The following is a 16,755-nucleotide window of genomic DNA, read 5'->3' as shown; positions in this document are numbered from 1 at the left end:
GGTGGGTGTTGGTCCCTCCCTGCGGGGATGCTGGGTTGGCGGGGGGGTGGGACTTGGGGCACCCCCGTGGACAGAGGAGCACGTGTGTGTGTTGTGCTGGAGGGGGGGAGGGGGCTCAGACCCTCTGTTCTCGCACACGGGTGCCGGGTGGGATGAAGGGGGAAGCGGGAGGGCAGTGGGTGGCGGGGACTACAACTCCCAGCATGCCCCGCGGCGCGGGCAGGCGGGGCTGCGCGCAGGGAGGGCGCAGGGCATGCTGGGAGTTGTAGTCCAGCAGCGGTCTCCGGCGTTCAAATGGCGGGCGGCGGGGCCATGGGAGGACTCGGGGCTGTTGAGGGGCTTGGGGCCGTTGGGGGGCTCGGGGGCGGCCTCGGGGCGCCGTCCCGGCGGGCGAAGGCGTCGTGGGCGATGTCCAGGTCCCGCAGCACCGCGTGCAGCCGTCCCGCGGCGGGCTCGCCTGCGCCCCCCGGCAGGGTCAGCGCCACTCCCGGCACCCACCCCGTGGCACCCACTCCCCAGCAACCCCCCGGCACCCCAAGCAGTGCCTCCCCCCGCGGCATCCATCCCTGATACCCACCCCCAGCACCCACCCGTGACACCCATCGCCAGCACCCACTCCCGAACCACCCACTATGTACCACTATGTCCCCCCATCCCACCACATCCCAGCCCGTCCCACGGCCCCTCATCCATCCCCTAACCCCCCAGCACCCCACGACGTGGACAGACACTGCTGGGGGTGCTTGTGTGCGTGGGGTTCGTGGGGATGGGGGGTGTTTATGGGTGGGTGGATGTTTGTGTGGGTGTTGGGTGTATTCCGGGTGGGTGCCAGTGTGTCTCTGTGTGCGTGTGCACCCACCCACGCACCCACGTGTGTATCAGCGTGTGCACAGCCGTGCGTGGGGCTGAGTCTGAGCATGTGCATGCAGCTGGGTTTGTGTCCCTGTGTCCCATCCCTGTGTCCATCCCTGTGTCCCTGGCTGCGTGTATTTGCTGTCCCCTACTGGAGGGAACCAGTGGAGTGCTGGCTGTGGGGTGTGTGTGTGGGTGTGCATGCCTGTGCACGTGTATCCGTGCGTGTGTGTCCATGCATGTGCAAGTGTGTACATGCATGTGCATGTGTGTGCGAGTGCATTCACACTTGTTCCTGTGTGTGCATGCATGTGTAAGTACATGCAAGTATGTGCCTGGCTGTGCATGCAAATGTGGACACGTGTGTGTGTCTGTGTGAGTGTGCGTGCATGCGTGTTGCAAGTGTGTGCTGCCTGTGAGTGTGTGTGCTGCCTGTGAGTGTGTGTGCTGCCTGTGCGAGCGTATTCATGTCTGTGCAAGCGTGCTTGCGTGTGCAAGTGCATGCATAAGTGTGCTTGTGTGTGCGCACAAGCACAGGAACGTGTGCATCTTTGCCTGCATGTGCAAGTGTGTGCATGCATGTTCAAGCATGTTCATGCACACACAAGCGTGCATTGGTGTGTCCCCAAGCAGGGGCCGCCCCAACCAGCACCCTGGGGTGCAGAGTCCCCATCGCCCCCACAGGGCTGCCCGTACCTGCCTGCCCTGGGCCTGGGGGCTCATGCCTCGCGCTGCCCTCGGGACCCTCGGTCGCCCTGCAGGAGAGGGACCCTCAGCACGCTCCCCCCTGCCCACCAGCACCCGGGGTCCCCCAGGGTGTCCCCCCCAGCCTCACCGCAGCCGGGCCCCCGCCTGCTGGAGGTGCCGGTACAGCGTCTGCGCCGCTGCCGCGGGGTCCAGGGGGTCCCTCCACTCACCCAGCACCACGGTGCTGTGGGTCCGGCTGCACCCGGGTGCTGCCAACGAGAGCCACAGCGGGGATGTCGGGGTCCCCCACACGCCCTGCCCAGGGGAACCCCCACCCTGCTGGCCTTACCTGTGCAGGTGGGCTGCAGGCAGCAGGTCCAGCGCCCGGCGCGGAAGGTGCCCGCGTGGCAGGTGGGCAGCATGGCCTCGTTGGCACTGCTGGCCCGTCGCAGCGCCCAGAGCCACTGCCACAGCTCCTGGGCACTCTGCGGGGACAGGGAGGGAGGGTGGCACCGCGCCAGGCACCCGTGGGCACCCCGCACTGGGAGTCACTGGTGGGGAGGAGGAGGAGGGTGGAGGTGGGGATGGGTGATGCTGATGGGGCCCCTGACAGGGCTGGGCACCAGGGCCAGGTGACAGGGAGTGCCAGTTTGATGGCAAAGCTGCCCAGGTAGGACCTGGTGGGGAGATGGCACTGTGGGAGCCAGGGTACCCCAGTGACCCCAGTGTAAATAGGGGTGGGAATCCAGTTACCCAGTACAGATAGGGCTATTATCCCAGAGACCCCAGAACAGATACAACTGGATACACTGATCCCAGTACCCCAGAGCTGGTACCCCAGTGACCCCAGTACAGATGTGTCTGGATACCCCACTGATCCCAGTACCCCAGAGCTGGCACCCCAGTGACCCCAGTACAGATGTGTCTGGATACCCCACTGATCCCAGTACCACAGAGCTGGTACCCCAGTGACCCCAGTAAAGCCAGAGTAGGATACCCCAATTTTCCCAGTACAGCCAGGACCTAGACACCCCCTTGACCCCAGTACAGCCAGTGCTGGGCACCCCAGTGTTCCCAGTACAGCCCATGCCTGGGTAGAGCCAGATTAGTGTCCAGGACCATTCCCATTGTCCCCACAGGACCGTGGGGTGCCCCAAGGCTGAGTGCTGGGGAGAAGGCTCCTGGGGCAATGGGGTGGGGGGTTCCTAGGGTGCTTGGGGTGGGGTGGGGGGCACCTACCTTGCACTGGATGTAGGTGGTGTGGAGCTCCCCAGTGCTGTCCTGCGCCACGATCTGCATGACGTGGGGGTGCTGGAAGGTGCCCTCGTCCACCCGCTCCACCGCCCGCATCTGCGGCACTGGGATGGAGCAGCGCTCCTGGGGGCCCCAAAACACCATCATTCACTGCACCCACATCCCTGGGACACCCCACACAGAGTGGGGGTCACAGGCAGCACTCACCTGCCACTCGGGGGACTTGGAGAAGGTGAGGGCCTCGCTGCTGAGCCAGAAGTACCTTTTCTTGAAGGCGAAGCGCGGCAGCAGCGCAGCCCCCCCCGCCGTGCGGGTGTGCAGGTACCCCTCCTTGATGGTGGCCGAGGGCTGGAAAAGTGCTGGTGGCACTGGCTCCTCGCCCGCTGTGGCCATGGCACAGAGGCAGCGCTGTCACCCCGAGTGCCACCGCTTCCCCCAGCCCGAGGATGCCTAACCTTGGCCATCCTGGCAGCATCCGCACATCACCGAGCGTGTCCCCCTCCCCAGGGATGCTGCCAGGGCACAGCAGGGATGACGCCACCCCTCTGTGTTGGGTGTTGGGACAGTGTGCCCGCTCACCGTCAGTGCTCTCCACCGCGACCAGGCTGTCCAGGAAGGTGGTGACACGGGTGACGCTGGGCAGCAGGACGACGTGCAGTGGGGCCATCCACGGCTCCTTGCCCTGCCCCAGCTGCAGCCCCAGGTTGCCGATGCTCTGCAGTGCCTGCCCCACACCGGGAAGGGTTCACGCTGCTGTACCCCACAATGGTGTGGGGACTGCAGGGGAAGGACGCCCCTCTGGCTGCCCCCCTGCAGCTCTGTGCTGTGCCCAGGGTGCAGTGGCATGGCCTGGGGACGGGCAGGGCTGGCCCCGAGTGGTGTGGGAAGGAGCCAGCCCGTGGCGTGTGGCATGGGGACAGGAATGGTGCTGCCCTCTTTGGGGTCCCCATCATTCCCTGGGGTCCACGTCCTTCCCCTGGGCCCCCATCTTTTCCAAGAGGTCTCCATTCACCTCCTGGGGTCTCCATCTGTCCCTTGGGCCCCACATGCCTCCCCAGTGTCCCCATCCTTCGACAGTGTCCTCATCCCCCCCCAGAGTCCCTGTCCCACTCCAGTGTCCCCAGCTCTCCCCAAGGTCCCTGTCCCTCCCTGAGGTCCCTGTCCCTCCCCACGCCCCCCATCCCTCCCCAGGGTTCCCATCCCTCTCTTGGGTCCTTATCTGTCCCCAGGGTCCCCATCCCTCCCCAGTGTCTCCATCACTCCCTGGGGTCCCCATACCTCCCAATGGTCTCCATCCTTCCACAGTGTCCCCATCCCTCCCAGTGTCCCCATCCCCCCCCACACCTTGGCGAGCAGCAGGAGCGTTCGGCCGGTGCGGGGGTCTGCATGCTGCTCCCGGAGGCTGAAGAGCTTTGGGGTGAGGACAGCAGGAGCGAAGAAGCGGAGGAAGAGGAACCCACTGATGGCAAAGTACCGCACCTCCTGGCCAGGGATGAGGACAACTCAGGGCTCAGGGTGGGGGACTTGGCGGCACATGGACTCCTGGCGCCCCGACGTGTCCCACCTCATGCTGCTGTGACGGGAAGCGCTCCTCCACCCGCCTGCGGAGCTGCTTGAATGCCACCCTCATGAGGAGGGGACACTTGTCCACCGAGCCCACGATGGCATCGACGATGTCCCCCAGGTAGCCCTTGAGCAGCTCCAGGCTGCTCTCCCGGACCTGAGCCTCTGACAGGGACCCCTTGAAGGAGATCCTCCTGCGGGGACACCGCCGGGTCGAAAGCCACCAAGGTGACCCATGGGTTCAGCAGCAATTGGGGACACCGTGGTGGGGATGGCACTCGCCTGCCACGGCTCAGCTCCATCTTGCCGGGGTCCAGCTCCACGTACTTCTTCTCCTCGAAGATGCGGTTCACCATGGGCTTCAGGACCTCGTGCAGGTAGGGCAGCCCCACCACCTGCAAGGGGCGGGAAGTCACCAGCGTTGTCCCCAGACTGTTCCCACAAACCCTGCCTGGCTCTGTGCCCTCATGCCATCACAGGAGGGCACAGCGGGAACATGGCTGGTGTCACCTCCCATAGTCACCTTCATGAACTGCTCCATGGACTTGGAGGCCAGCGAGTTGGAGCGGAACAGGGTGTTGGGGTCCGCTGGAAGGGCGCAGAGGCTGTGGTGAGACGGGCACAGGGCGATGTCCCAGCTGCCTCCAATGTGCCCGACCCCGGGGACATGTGGCAGCTTTCCTGCCTCCCCCTTGGTGGCTCCACTCTTCTCCCTGTGGGGACCCTGCTACCCCAGTTTCCCAGCCTGGGGGTGCAGGTGGTGCCCCCAGCCCCGGCACTCACTGGTCCTGGCCAGCTCGCGGGTGACAAGATAGTCCAGGAGGGGCACGGCCAGCCCCTGTCCCAAGAAGATCTTCACCAGCTTGGTGGCCACGTCCTGCCGGCTGTCCCCTGAGGTCACCTCCTCCAGGATGGCCAGCGCCGTGCCAGTAGGGGGCTGTGGGGAGGGCAGGGTGGCCATGGGGGGGTCCCACACCATGGTGCTCCCCACCTGCCCCACGAGGGTCCCCCCACCCTGTAGCACCCACCTGGCCGGGGCAGAGGACGGGCTCGGTGAGGAGCTGGATGAGGGGCTGGTAGTACGGGGCGGGCAGGACCGTGTCCTCCTCCAGCCGCACCGTCAGCCGCAGGGCCCCCAGCTGTCCCCTGCAACGACATCCTGCAGCCTGCACCCCCAGCACCCCAGGTCCTTCCCAGGGGGAACGCAATTTCCCATGCATTATAAACGAAAACCGTTTCTGAAGCTGGCTAAGCCTTTCCATTCAAAGACACATTTTCAGGCTTTTTACATTTTCGCAAACCTTAAACCTCAGCTTAAGGATGACATTTTCTAGGCCAATAATCCTCATCCTTATTAAACTAGAAATACACACACTTTTGCCTTAGCAGGACCCTCATCCATGGCTGTTTCTGGCTATTGTTGGCCCCATCATTTAATAATATTCTATGCTCATTTTCCTGGCTTTTTGTCTCACAGAACACTTCCATGTGGGCACAAACAAGATAATGTTCATTGAAGAGGGGAAAATCCTGCATTTTTTAAAGTGTTTGTGCTTTGCAAGTTGAAAACAAAATACTTTGAATAGTTCATGAAATATATAGAGCCTGGGGAGCTGCTGGTGCTGCCTGCGCTCACCCGCAGTCCCTGGTGCTGCCGGGGAAGGGCAGGAGCTGGAACCAGCCCTTGGTGGGCTCCGTGCAGATGGTGTCCAGGGGGAACTCCACCTGAGGGGACAGAGGTCTGATTGGTGGGGACACATGTGCCAGCACCCCACGCTGTTCCTCACTTCCCCCCGCCAGTGGGGACCCCTTCTTGGGTGAGCCCAGCACTCGTGTGGGCTCTGAATGTGGCACTGGTGGGTGCACATATCCCTGTCCCTGTCCCTGTGGTCACCCAGACCCTGACACAGGGAGGGGAGTGGGGGGGGGGTCCCCAGGGTCCTCACCCGTCCCAAGAAGTCATTCTTGCCCACGATGTCCCAGTCCCACAGCTCCACGCTCAGCACGGCCTCCCGCAGCTCACCCTCTGCCAGCTCGAACTCCAGTACCTCGTCCCAGCGCGGGAAACGGGTTTTCTTAATCACCTGCTGGGGACAGGGATGGGTGGCCATGGGGGACAAGGTGTCTGAGCCTCTGGGTCCCAGCACCCGGCACCCCGACTCACGGCTGTCTCCAATGTGTGTCCGCAGCACAACACCCTGGCAAAGGGGTCCGAGGTGCCCGAGGGATCCCGGGGGGCCAGGTCCCTGTGGGGAGGTGGGGGTCAGCGGGGGTGCAGCGGGCAGCACCCATCCCCACCAGCACGGTCCCTGTACCCCGGTGTCCCCCATTTCCTCTGGCTTGCCTGGGCACAGCAGGCACCCATGGGGCACCCATGGGACACACTGGGGCAATGCTGGTGAGAGTGGGTCCCCATTCCCCAGCACTCTTCCCCAAACCCCCTCCTCCCCCGGTCCCTGGGGGCCACATAGCACAGTGTGGGGGGGCTCTGCTGTCCCTGATGCCTGGCCCCATGGCCATCATGTTGCCTTGGTAGCCGCTTCAGTTGCCATGGCAGCGGGATGCTGCTGCCTCTGCCGCCTGCTCCGCTGCCAGCATCCTGCCTGGCTGGCACTGCGTGTGTGGGCACATACGTGTGCACATGCACATACACACGCACAAACACGCAGACATGTGTGCACGCACACACACACACACACCCAGAGCAAAGTAGAGGGACAGGCTGCACTGTGCCTTATTTTCCCGAAATTTTGAAGCCAAAGGGGAGAAACTTGCTGCAAGAGCCAGCTGGTCTGATGGGGACTGTCCTCATGTACCCCATGGCCCTCTGGGCCACCCATCTATGCCCCTTGTCCCCTTGTCCTGTCCCCGAGCAGGGCTGGCAGTGTCCAAAGCAGCTCATTCTCCACTGAGACCCCACAGCATCATGACACATGTTGGCACCATTGATGTCCCCAAGCAGGAGACAGTGAGGGCCTTTCTTGGTGACAAGTGGGAAGGATGAGCCCTGTGCCTCCACTGTCCCCATCTCCTCCCCTCCTCCCACTGCCCAGACCCCACCAGCCCAAAATAAGACCCTGGGGGTGGCTGTGCCCCCGTTGTGCCCCACCAGTCCCCCCCACCCACCTGGCCTCAATGAGGTGGCAGCGCAGCACCCGCGGGTGGCCCCGCTCGGGGACCCCCAGCTCCAGGTGGATCTCGCCCTGCACCTCCTCATCGGGATCTACGGGCACCAGGCTCAGCCAGCTGTCAACACCTGCTGGGGGGTGACAGTGTGGGCACCCCATGGTGCCTTGTCAGACCCCCAGCCCCCCACTGTGCCCCGACTCACCCCGTGGCTCAGCAGAGATCTGCTGGCGGCTGAGCGAGACTTTGCCAATAACGTCATCCTGCCTGTCAGGGCAGAGACACAGCGGGCACTGAGGCCACCGGTGGGGACATGCCACCCCTCGGGGGGTCCCCGGTGCCCACACCCATTGTTCCCCTTACCCAATGGTGTCTTCATCCAGCACGTAGACGGCGAGGCTGCGGAAGCCATGGGGCAGGCGTAGGGTGTATTCCTCACCCCAAAAAGGGTTCAGGCTCTTCCACACCGTGGCTGTTCTGTGGTGGCAGAGGTGGCTGCACCCCCCAGGGACACCACCTGTCCCCCCACGTGTCCCCTCCCCGGGGTGGCAGGGTGTCCCACATACCTGGCCACCACCTCGTTGTCCACCTTGACCACACAGTAAGGATCACTGGAGCCAGACCTGGGGAGGAGGATGTGGGTGCTGGGGGGCTCAGCCCCCCACCTGGGGTACCACCCATCCTCTGGGGTCCCACCCAAGCTAGGGGCTGCTGCTGCGGGGGCTTAGGGGGCCGGATCTGAGCAGCACTTTCAACCCCAGACCCGGGAGGTGGGATGAGTTGCCAGGTCTCAGCCCAGCCCCGCAGCTGACATGGGGATGGGGACAACACCTTGTCCCAGCCCTGCCGCCCAAGCCATCGCCCTGCGCCCCCCCGTATCCTCCTCCCCCGTGGGTACCATGTCCCGCCAGCGGCACAGCCAAGCCCCAGTTTCTGTGGCAACCCCCAGTGTCAGGGTGACATTGGCCTGGCCCGGAGCCCTTCCCAGGCTTAACCCTTTCCGCGGGGGAGGACGCGCCGGAGGGGACAAACGATAGATCTAGGGCTCTCCCCTGCAAAGACCCCTCCCTGCTCATTTACAGCACCGCGGGCTGCCTCCCAGGGGGATGCTGGAGCCCCGAATCCCCAGCTGCTGGAGACAGGGGATGACATGGGGTGCTGCAGCCCCCGGGAGGGGAGGGGGAGGGGACCCCAGCCCCAGTCCCAGCCACCGGCGTGGGGACAGACGGGAGCGTCCCGGCTGTGGGTGCAGAGGGCGATGTGGCTGGTTAAGGAACGGCGTTAAACAGCAGGGGCACCCCAACATCCCCCCGGCAAGCAAAGCCCATGGTCCGGCCGCTCTGGCAGGGACAGGCAGGAAAAGCTGGGGGGTGACAGCTCCCGACCCCCCCGGACGAGAGCGGGTCACCCCGAGACCCTCCGCAGCCCCAAGCTGGGTTTGGGGGTGGCACCGGACACCTCACCCCTATCCTGGTGGGTCCGGATGGCCCCGCCGTGCCCCGACCTCCCGAATGGGGTACCCAGCGCAGCACCCGCCGGGTGGGGAAACTGAGACAGGGGCGGCCCCGCTGCCCGGCGCTGGCAGCCGCCGCGGTGCCAGGCTGGCACATCCGGACTGCTGCCCGCTCCGCGGGGGCGGATCCGCGGGCAGGAGCTCCCTGCACCTCCCCGGCCCATTCCCCCCCCTTCCAACCTCACGGATGCCCACCAGGTATGTGGGGGTGCGGGGGACGGTGTCCCCCCAAGTGTTACCCCTGCCCAGCTGCCCAGCCAAGTGTTACCTCCGCGGGCAGGGGGGCTCCCTGCACCTCCCCGGCCCATTCCCCCCCCTTCCAACCTCACGGATGCCCACCAGGTATGTGGGGGTGCGGGGGACGGTGTCCCCCCAAGTGTTACCCCTGCCCAGCTGGGGGGGATGTTCAAGGGGTTGGGAGGCTTATACCTTTCAGTGGGGGGATGGGGGGGCTGAGAGGGCTGGCAGTCCCCTGTCACCCCCAGATCTCCCCCATTTGGAGTACTGGGTCCCTGCCAGCATGAGTGCAAGCAGGGACCCCAAAAACCGCAGGGAGAGCACAGCACCCAGGGCTCCCAGCCCTCCCACCTCCCCGCCACATCTCCCAGGGTGAGGGGCCAGGGGAAATTGGGGGGGTGAGACCCCCCCCCGAGCCACTCACACGTCCTTGGCGGGCAGGTCCTTCCCCTCCACCACCCGGCAGTGCAGGGAGGTGGCTTTGGCCATGCCGGCGAACTTCGGGGTGGGCACCTAGGAGTCCATGTGGGGGGTATACAACGGGTGTGCCCCGACCCCCCCACACCCCCGCTGGAGCTGCCAGCACCGGCCTCCTCCTCCTCCTCCCCAACCGCGTCTTGCTCTCGCTTCTTCCTTTTTCCTCTTCTCGATTGTTTTTCTCGCCGCTTCGCTCCCACCTGCGCCCGAGCACAAAGGCAGCTGGAGCGCGGGCACGCAGCAGCGGGCGAGCTGGGGGGCCTGGCCGTGTGCCACCGGCGCAGGGGACATGTGGCGACCTGCCGGTGGCCACGGGTTGCCACTCAATGGAAACTCACCATGGGGGTCTTTCCCCCCGGGGATCGGTGACCACCAGTGTGGGTAAAGTCTCTCGTGTCGTAGCGGTGGGGAAACTGAGGCACGGGGCCATGGTGGGGTGTTGGCCACTGGGGGGTGGTGGCTTGTGTCCTGTTACAGCTGAGTGGCTCGAGGGACTGTCCCCAGGGTGGCGGGGCTCTGTCTGTACCCCAACGGGGTGGTGGGTGCCATGGGGAGCCTGGTGTGAGCCTCGTGGTGGGGATGCAGCAGAGGACGCAGACAGTTTGGGGGGCCGCTGGCACAGCGCCCCTGTGACCCCCGTGGGATGTGTCCCCCACAGTGGGTGTCCCCCCTTTGCAGGGGACACCCTGAGCCAAACTCCAGCAGATCCTGGGGTGTTTTCAGGTGCAGCACCACGATGCTCCCCACATCCTGGCTTTTCACATCGGGTACCCCAAACTGGGGTTGGGGATGATCACCGGGGGGGATGTCCCCTCTGTCCCCACTGCCCTGTTGGTGTGTGGCCCCCCCCAGCAGGCAGAGCGGTGACAGTTGGGGGGCTGGAGGGATGGGGAATTGGGGGGGAGGTGGGGGCGGGCTGGCCAGCTGTCTGCTGCGGTGACTCACGGTGGGGACCGCCAGGACCGGCGTCACCAGCGGGTGCTGAGGCTTTGGGGTGCTGCTGCAGGGGGGGTCACCGTGTGGGTGCTGGGTCCCAGGGGGGGTCACTGCTGGGGGTGTCACCATCTGGGTGCTGTGTCCCTGGAGATGACATTGCAGGGGTGTCACCATGTGAGTGCTGTGCCCCTTGGGGGGGCCACTGCCAGGGAGTGTCACGTGTGGGTGCTGGGTCCTTGGGAGGGTGTCACTGTGCAAGTGCTGGGACCCTGGAGTGCCACTGGTGGGGTGGCTGTCACCATGTGGGTGCTGGGTCCTTAGGGGGGTCACTGCTGGGGGGGGGTGTCACTTTGTGGGTACTGGGTCCCTTTGGGGCATCAGTACCAGGGTGGGTGTCACCAGTGGGTGCTGGGTCCCAGAGAGGTGTCATTGTGCAAGCGCTGTGTCCCTGAGGGGGGGACTGCCGGGGGCGTGTTACCAGTGGGTGCTGGGTCCCTTGGCGGGGGTCACTGCTGGGGATGTCACCATCTGGGTGTTGGGTCCCTGGAGGTGCCACCATGTGGGTGCTAGGTCCTTGAGGGGGTGTCACTGTGCAAGTGCTGGGACTCTGGGGTGCCACTGCCAGGGGGGTGTCACCATGTGGGTGCTGGGTCCGTGGGGGGGTCACTGCCACGGGGTGTCACCGTGTGGGTGCTGTGTCCCTGGGAGGTGTCAGTGTGCAAGTGCTGGGTCCCCTGGGGGTGTCACTGGTGGGGTGTCACTGTGTGGGTGATGGGTCCTTGGGGGGGTCACTGCTGGGGGTGTCACCATCTGGGTGCTGGGTCCCTGGAGGTGCCATTGCCAGGGGGTGTCACTGTGTGGGTGCTGGGTCCTCAGGGGGGTGTCACCATGTGGGTGCTGGGTCCATGGTGGAGTCACTGCCAGGGGGGATGTCACCGTGTGGGTGCTGGGTCCCTTGGGGGGTCACTGCCCCGGGGTGGCACCAGTGGGTTCTGGGTCCCTGCAGTTCCCCTGGGGTCTCGTCCCCCCTGCACCCCCATCCCGAGAACAGCCCCCGCTGCGCCAGCCCCGCATCCGGGGGTGTCGGGGGACGCGGGTGTCCCGGAGCGGGGCCCTTGGCGGGCCGGTGCTTTGTTTGCCGCCCGACCTGTTCCCCGGGTGCCTTGTGTCCCACGCCCGGGCCGGGGAGCGGCAGCCCCGCGGGGGTTGGAGCCTGTGCCCGGGGCTCCGTGCCGCTCCCGGCTCCACCCCCGGCCAGGAGGCGGTGGCGGCGGGTCCCTCCCCGCTCCCCAGGCGGGGCGGTGCCGGAGGAGCGGTGACCGGGGTCCCCTCCCCGCGCCGCCGCTACCGCCGCCCTGGGCCTGTGCCCGGGCCTGGGCCCGGCCCGCCAGGGCCTTGCCGGGGCCGGGCGGAGGCGGCGGGGCCGGGCCGGGCGGGCCGCGGAGCCGCCATGAAGCCGGGCGGAGGTGAGGGGGGCGGTGAGCGGGCTCCGCGGCGCCCGGGGCCACCTGGCTGGGTCCCCCGTCCCCATGGGAGGGCGGGCGGGCGGGCGGAGCGGGGCCAGGCCCGGGCCCAGGCCGGGGGGTAACGTGGCGTTCTCCCCGGGCAGAGGAGCCGGTGCTGCTGGCGGAGCTGAAGCCGGGCCGGCCGCAGCGCTACGACTGGAAGTCCAGCTGCGAGACCTGGAGCGTGGCCTTCTCCCCTGACGGCAGCTGGTTCGCCTGGTCGCAGGGACACTGCGTGGTGAAGCTGATCCCCTGGCCCCTGGAGGAGGCCGAGCTGTGAGCAGGGGCGCTGGGTGGGGAAGGGGGTCCGTGGAGCTGTGGGGTGGGATTCTGGGGGGAACAGGCTGCCCGGGGACGGGGACACGTCGTCTTGCTGGAGGGGCAGCTTAAAGGCTGAACACCAGCTGCTTGAAACCTTCAGGACTTCAAAAATAGAGTTAATTTATGAAAGGGAAAAGGTGATGTATGGTGAGGCTTGGTTTGAAAACGTACATATATCTGTGAAGGGGCTGGAGCACAAGTGTGATGGAGCGGCTGAGGGACCTGGGGGGTTCAGCTGGAGAACAGGAGCTGAGGGGAGACCTTCTGATCTCTGAACTGCCTGAAAGGAGCTTGGAGCCAGGGGGGTCGGGCTCTGCTCCCCAGGAACAAGCGCCAGGAGCAGAGGAAACGGCCTCAAGTTGCGCCAGGGGAGGTTGAGGTTGGATGTGGGGAACAATTTCTTCCCCAAAGGGCTGTGGGGCATTGGAACAGGCTGCCCAGGGCAGTGCTGGAGTCACCAGCCCTGGAGGGCTGGACAGACGGACATGAGGTTCTCAGGACATGGGGCAGTGCCAGGGGTGGGTTATGGTTGGACTCCATGATCTTGAGGAGCTTTTCCAGCCAAAATGATTCTATAATTTTATGTCTCTCTTTTTTCCCCCAGCAACTGCAAAACCTCGGAGCGCAAGAGCCGTGGCAGCAAAGCCGAGGTGAGGAGCCGAGGGGGTGCCAAGGAGAAGACGCTGGAGTGTGGCCAGATCGTGTGGGGCTTGGCCTTCAGTGCCTGGCCGGTGGCAGAGGCACGGGAGACTGACCCTGCCTGTGCTGTGGGTCTTCCCTGCCTGATCCTGGCCACTGGGCTCAACGATGGGCAGATCAAGGTCTGGGAGGTGCAGTCAGGTGAGTAGCCCATGTTGACAGCAGGAGCAGTCATGGCTTCAGAGTGTTTTTTCTCTCCTTGTTCCCCCTTGGGAGGAGATCCCCTCAAGCCAAGAAAGGCCTTGAGGTGCTGGAGCGAGTTGAAAGAAGGGAACAGAGCTGGTGAGGGGCTGGAGCACAAGTGTGATGGAGCGGCTGAGGGACCTGGGGGTTCAGCTGGAGAACAGGAGCTGAGGGGAGACCTTCTGATCTCTGAACTGCCTGAAAGGAGCTTGGAGCCAGGGGGGTCGGGCTCTGCTCCCCAGGAACAAGCGCCAGGAGCAGAGGAAACGGCCTCAAGTTGCGCCAGGGGAGGTTGAGGTTGGATCTGGGGAATGATTTCTTCCCCAAAGGGCTGTGGGGCATTGGAACAGGCTGCCCAGGGCAGTGCTGGAGTCACCATCCCTAGAGGGTTGGACAGACGGAGACGAGGTTCTCAGGACATGGGGCAGGGACAGGGGTGGGTTTCGGTTGGACTCGATGATCTTGAGGTGCTTTTCCAACCAAAATGATTAACGTTTCTATGATTCATCATTGTCCAAATACTTCCTCGGGTTGATCAGGAGCCCCTGCCCTGTCCCAGGTGGGGCTGCCTGTGCCTGAGCGGCACGGCCTCGTTCCCCATGGCAGGACGGTGTTCAGCATGTCCCTTCTCCACAGGTCACCTCCTTTTCAGCCTCGTGGGGCACCAGGACGTGGTCAGAGACCTCAGCTTCGCTCCCAATGGAAGCCTCATCCTTGTGTCTGCCTCACGGGACAAGACCTTGCGTGTCTGGGACCTGAGCAGAGATGGTAGGGGCATCCTACGTGCTCACTCTTGGGAAAGGTGTGGGGAGAGCAGGTCCCAGCGCTGCCTCTTGTGCTCCCCCCTCGTGACCCGCGTGTCTGCTGTCTGCAGGGCGGCAGGTCCAGGTGCTGTCAGGCCATGTTCAGTGGGTCTATTGCTGCTCCATCTCCCCAGACTGCAGGATGCTCTGCTCTGCAGCCGGAGAGAAGTCGGTGAGTCCTGCTGAGCAGGAGCCATGAATCCAGTGCTCTCTTCAGCCTTCTGTGTCCCCCCCCAATGCAAAAACCTTCTGTGAGAAGGGGCCAGGCCAGAGCTACCCTCGCTCCTCAGCCTTCCAGGCTCTGCGTAGAGGAGCTGGGAGCAAATTCCCTGCGGCTTAAACCCTGAGGTGCTTCTCCTCGGGGATGCTCACAGTCTCAGCCCCTGGCCGTGTCCCGCAGGCGCTGCTGTGGAGCATGCGGTCCTACACCCTCATCCGGCGGCTGGAGGGCCACCAGAGCAGCGTGGTCTCCTGTGACTTCTCGCCGGACTCGGCGCTCCTTGTCACCGCTTCGTATGACGCCTGCGTCATCATGTGGGACCCCTACACCGGGGAGCAGCTGAGGACGCTGCGGTACGGAGCCCTGGGTGGTGGAGGACTGTGGAAGGGGGGCAGAGGGGCTGAACATGGCCTTTCCTTCTAGTTGGGCACAGCGACCACCTCTCCTGTCTCCAGGGGCTGAAAGAGGGCTTTGACTTGACAAATTTGGCCCCTCTGCCATCTCTGGAGCGCTGGGGACGTGGCTCACAGCAGCCTGGCGCTGACGCGGGGCTTGTTCTCTCACCCCGCAGCCACGTTCCCCTGCACTCTGCGCCGGATTACAGCAGCGAGGTCCACACCAGCTCCCTGCGCTCCGTCTGCTTCTCCCCTGAGGGGCTCTACCTGGCCACGGTGGCGGACGACAGGTGAGTGACTCCCCTTGGGGACCTCCAGTGGGAAGAGGATCCCAGGAGCTCAGGATGTGCCGGGGGGAGCAGCCCTCACGTGCCAGGTCCGCACAAATGCCCAGTGTGAAGGGAAAGGGTGGGCAGCCTGGGACACCGCAGCTTGGCTGTGGCAAAGGGTAGCACTGTCACCTGTTGGAGCAACAAGCCGTGTCCTCTGTATTGTGCCACCCTCGCTGTGCCCCTCGGCACCGTCACCAGCTCTGTCTGCATGCAGGGGACGGTTCCTCCCGCCTTGCTGGGACACTCCTGGGATGCTCTAAGCCCATGGGACGAAAATCCTTTCCCAGAGAGGGATTCTGAGAGGTTTCACTTCAGCGGCAGGCGCTGGGGGTTGTGGGTCTGCCATCGTGTTCCCTCCCTCTCTCCGCAGGCTGCTGAGGATCTGGGCGTTGGAGATGCGGTCTCCGGTTGCGTTTGCTCCCATGACCAACGGGCTGTGCTGCATGTACTTCCCGCACGGCGGTTTCATCGCCACGGGGTGCGTATGCGGGAGAGGGGAGTGGAGGACGACGTGGCTGCTCCCTCCTCCTGCAGCTCTGGGGCTGCTTAGCAAACTTGGGGCTTCCCTGGGGGGGTACAGGCTTGTTTCCTGGGCTGGGGAACATGTGGTTGCTGCAAACTTGGGATATTTGGGGGCGATCGAGCTTTCTCGAGTCTCCACCCTTCGCTCATGGCTTTTTTGGGTCCCATTGCAGGACCAGAGATGGCCACGTCCAATTCTGGACCGCTCCGAGGGTCCTTTCGTCACTAAAGCACTTGTGTCGCAAAGCTCTGCGCACCTTCCTGACAACGTACCAGGTCCTGGCGCTCCCCATTCCCAGGAAGCTGAAGGAATTCCTCACTTACCGGACTTTTTAATGCCGTGGGAAAGGCGGAGGCGCAGAGGCGAGAGCCTTCTGCTCACGGGCACGGCTCGACCTGGGTCAGAGGAGGCACCGCAGCAACATCTGGCTGATTTGTGAGCCGCAGGGCAGGAGGATTGCTATTCCCCTTGTTTTGGGGCTGTGTCTGTGAATGTGGAGGGATTTTTTTGGTGTAATAATACTAGAACCCAGCAAAAATACACGCAGAGGGTGAGGGGGACAGGGTCCCCCTGCTGTCTGCAAGTTTTGGGTCAGGTGCTTTTGCTTCCAGTGCAATGTTGTGGGGTGAAGGTGAGCAGAGCTTTTGTTATCCCCCCAAAAAGACCCTCGCTGGGACTGGCTCGTGCTGTAGCTCCGTTCCCAGGGGAGTGTGGGCTCTGCCGCTCTCCTGGGCTGGGCGTGAGCTGGACAAACCTGAGGGGGGCTCTGCAGGTGACAGCGATGACAGAATAAAAAATGGTTCATCACCTTTATCATCGTGGTTGGTGGAGGTGACCCGGGGGTACCTGGCAGGGCAGGCTCCTGCTGCGGCTGTGGGGATGGCATCGAGTGCTCGCTGGGCTCTGAAGTGTGCTGCAGAGCAGTGAGTGTTCAGTGGTGGGACTGGCTGGAGAGGGGCCAGAGGAGCCACAGGAATGACCCGAGGCTGGAACAGCTCTGCTGGGGGACAGGCTGAGAGAGCTGGGGTGTTCAGCTGGAGAAGAGAAGCTCCGGGGAGACCTTTTTGCGGCCTTTCCGGACTTAAAAGGAGCTGATAAGAAAGATGGGGATGGACTTTTCAGCAGGGCC

At 64.4% G+C, this 16,755-nt stretch overlaps 2 protein-coding genes across 7 annotated transcripts; one reads left to right on the top strand and one right to left on the bottom strand.

Moving 5' to 3' along the window:
• Window positions 1–116: 116 nt before the first annotated feature.
• On the bottom strand, window positions 117–9,860 carry RASAL1 (RAS protein activator like 1). Of its 4 annotated transcripts, none has more exons than XM_065033867.1 (21): window positions 9,657–9,860; window positions 8,049–8,105; window positions 7,846–7,959; window positions 7,688–7,749; window positions 7,483–7,615; window positions 6,521–6,602; window positions 6,303–6,443; window positions 5,993–6,081; window positions 5,385–5,502; window positions 5,140–5,293; window positions 4,880–4,944; window positions 4,639–4,751; window positions 4,358–4,550; window positions 4,138–4,275; window positions 3,373–3,517; window positions 3,001–3,176; window positions 2,779–2,916; window positions 1,889–2,024; window positions 1,688–1,808; window positions 1,549–1,607; window positions 117–457 (listed from the first exon to the last, which is right to left on the bottom strand). In XM_065033867.1, the coding sequence occupies exons 1-21, from the start codon at window positions 9,719–9,721 to the stop codon at window positions 291–293; spliced, it is 2,466 nt and encodes an 821-aa protein (XP_064889939.1). In that variant the 5' UTR covers window positions 9,722–9,860; the 3' UTR covers window positions 117–290. The 4 variants fall into 4 exon arrangements, with proteins under 4 accessions (XP_064889939.1, XP_064889941.1, XP_064889940.1 ...); XM_065033869.1 differs by having other exon boundaries at window positions 7,483–7,612; XM_065033868.1 differs by having other exon boundaries at window positions 118–457; window positions 6,303–6,440.
• Window positions 9,181–16,439, top strand: WSB2 (WD repeat and SOCS box containing 2). Of its 3 annotated transcripts, none has more exons than XM_065033872.1 (9): window positions 9,181–9,337; window positions 12,255–12,426; window positions 13,076–13,311; window positions 13,990–14,121; window positions 14,228–14,328; window positions 14,557–14,729; window positions 14,948–15,061; window positions 15,474–15,581; window positions 15,799–16,439. In XM_065033872.1, the coding sequence occupies exons 1-9, from the start codon at window positions 9,196–9,198 to the stop codon at window positions 15,959–15,961; spliced, it is 1,341 nt and encodes a 446-aa protein (XP_064889944.1). In that variant the 5' UTR covers window positions 9,181–9,195; the 3' UTR covers window positions 15,962–16,439. The 3 variants fall into 3 exon arrangements, with proteins under 3 accessions (XP_064889944.1, XP_064889947.1, XP_064889945.1); XM_065033875.1 differs by lacking the exon at window positions 9,181–9,337 and adding an exon at window positions 9,861–10,090; XM_065033873.1 differs by lacking the exon at window positions 9,181–9,337 and adding an exon at window positions 11,901–12,111.
• Window positions 16,440–16,755: the final 316 nt, after the last annotated feature.

Source organism: Columba livia, chromosome 17 (genome assembly GCF_036013475.1).
Source record: "Columba livia isolate bColLiv1 breed racing homer chromosome 17, bColLiv1.pat.W.v2, whole genome shotgun sequence".
NCBI classification, from domain to species: domain Eukaryota; kingdom Metazoa; phylum Chordata; class Aves; order Columbiformes; family Columbidae; genus Columba; species Columba livia.
This window is presented reverse-complemented; position numbering and strand designations above follow the sequence as displayed.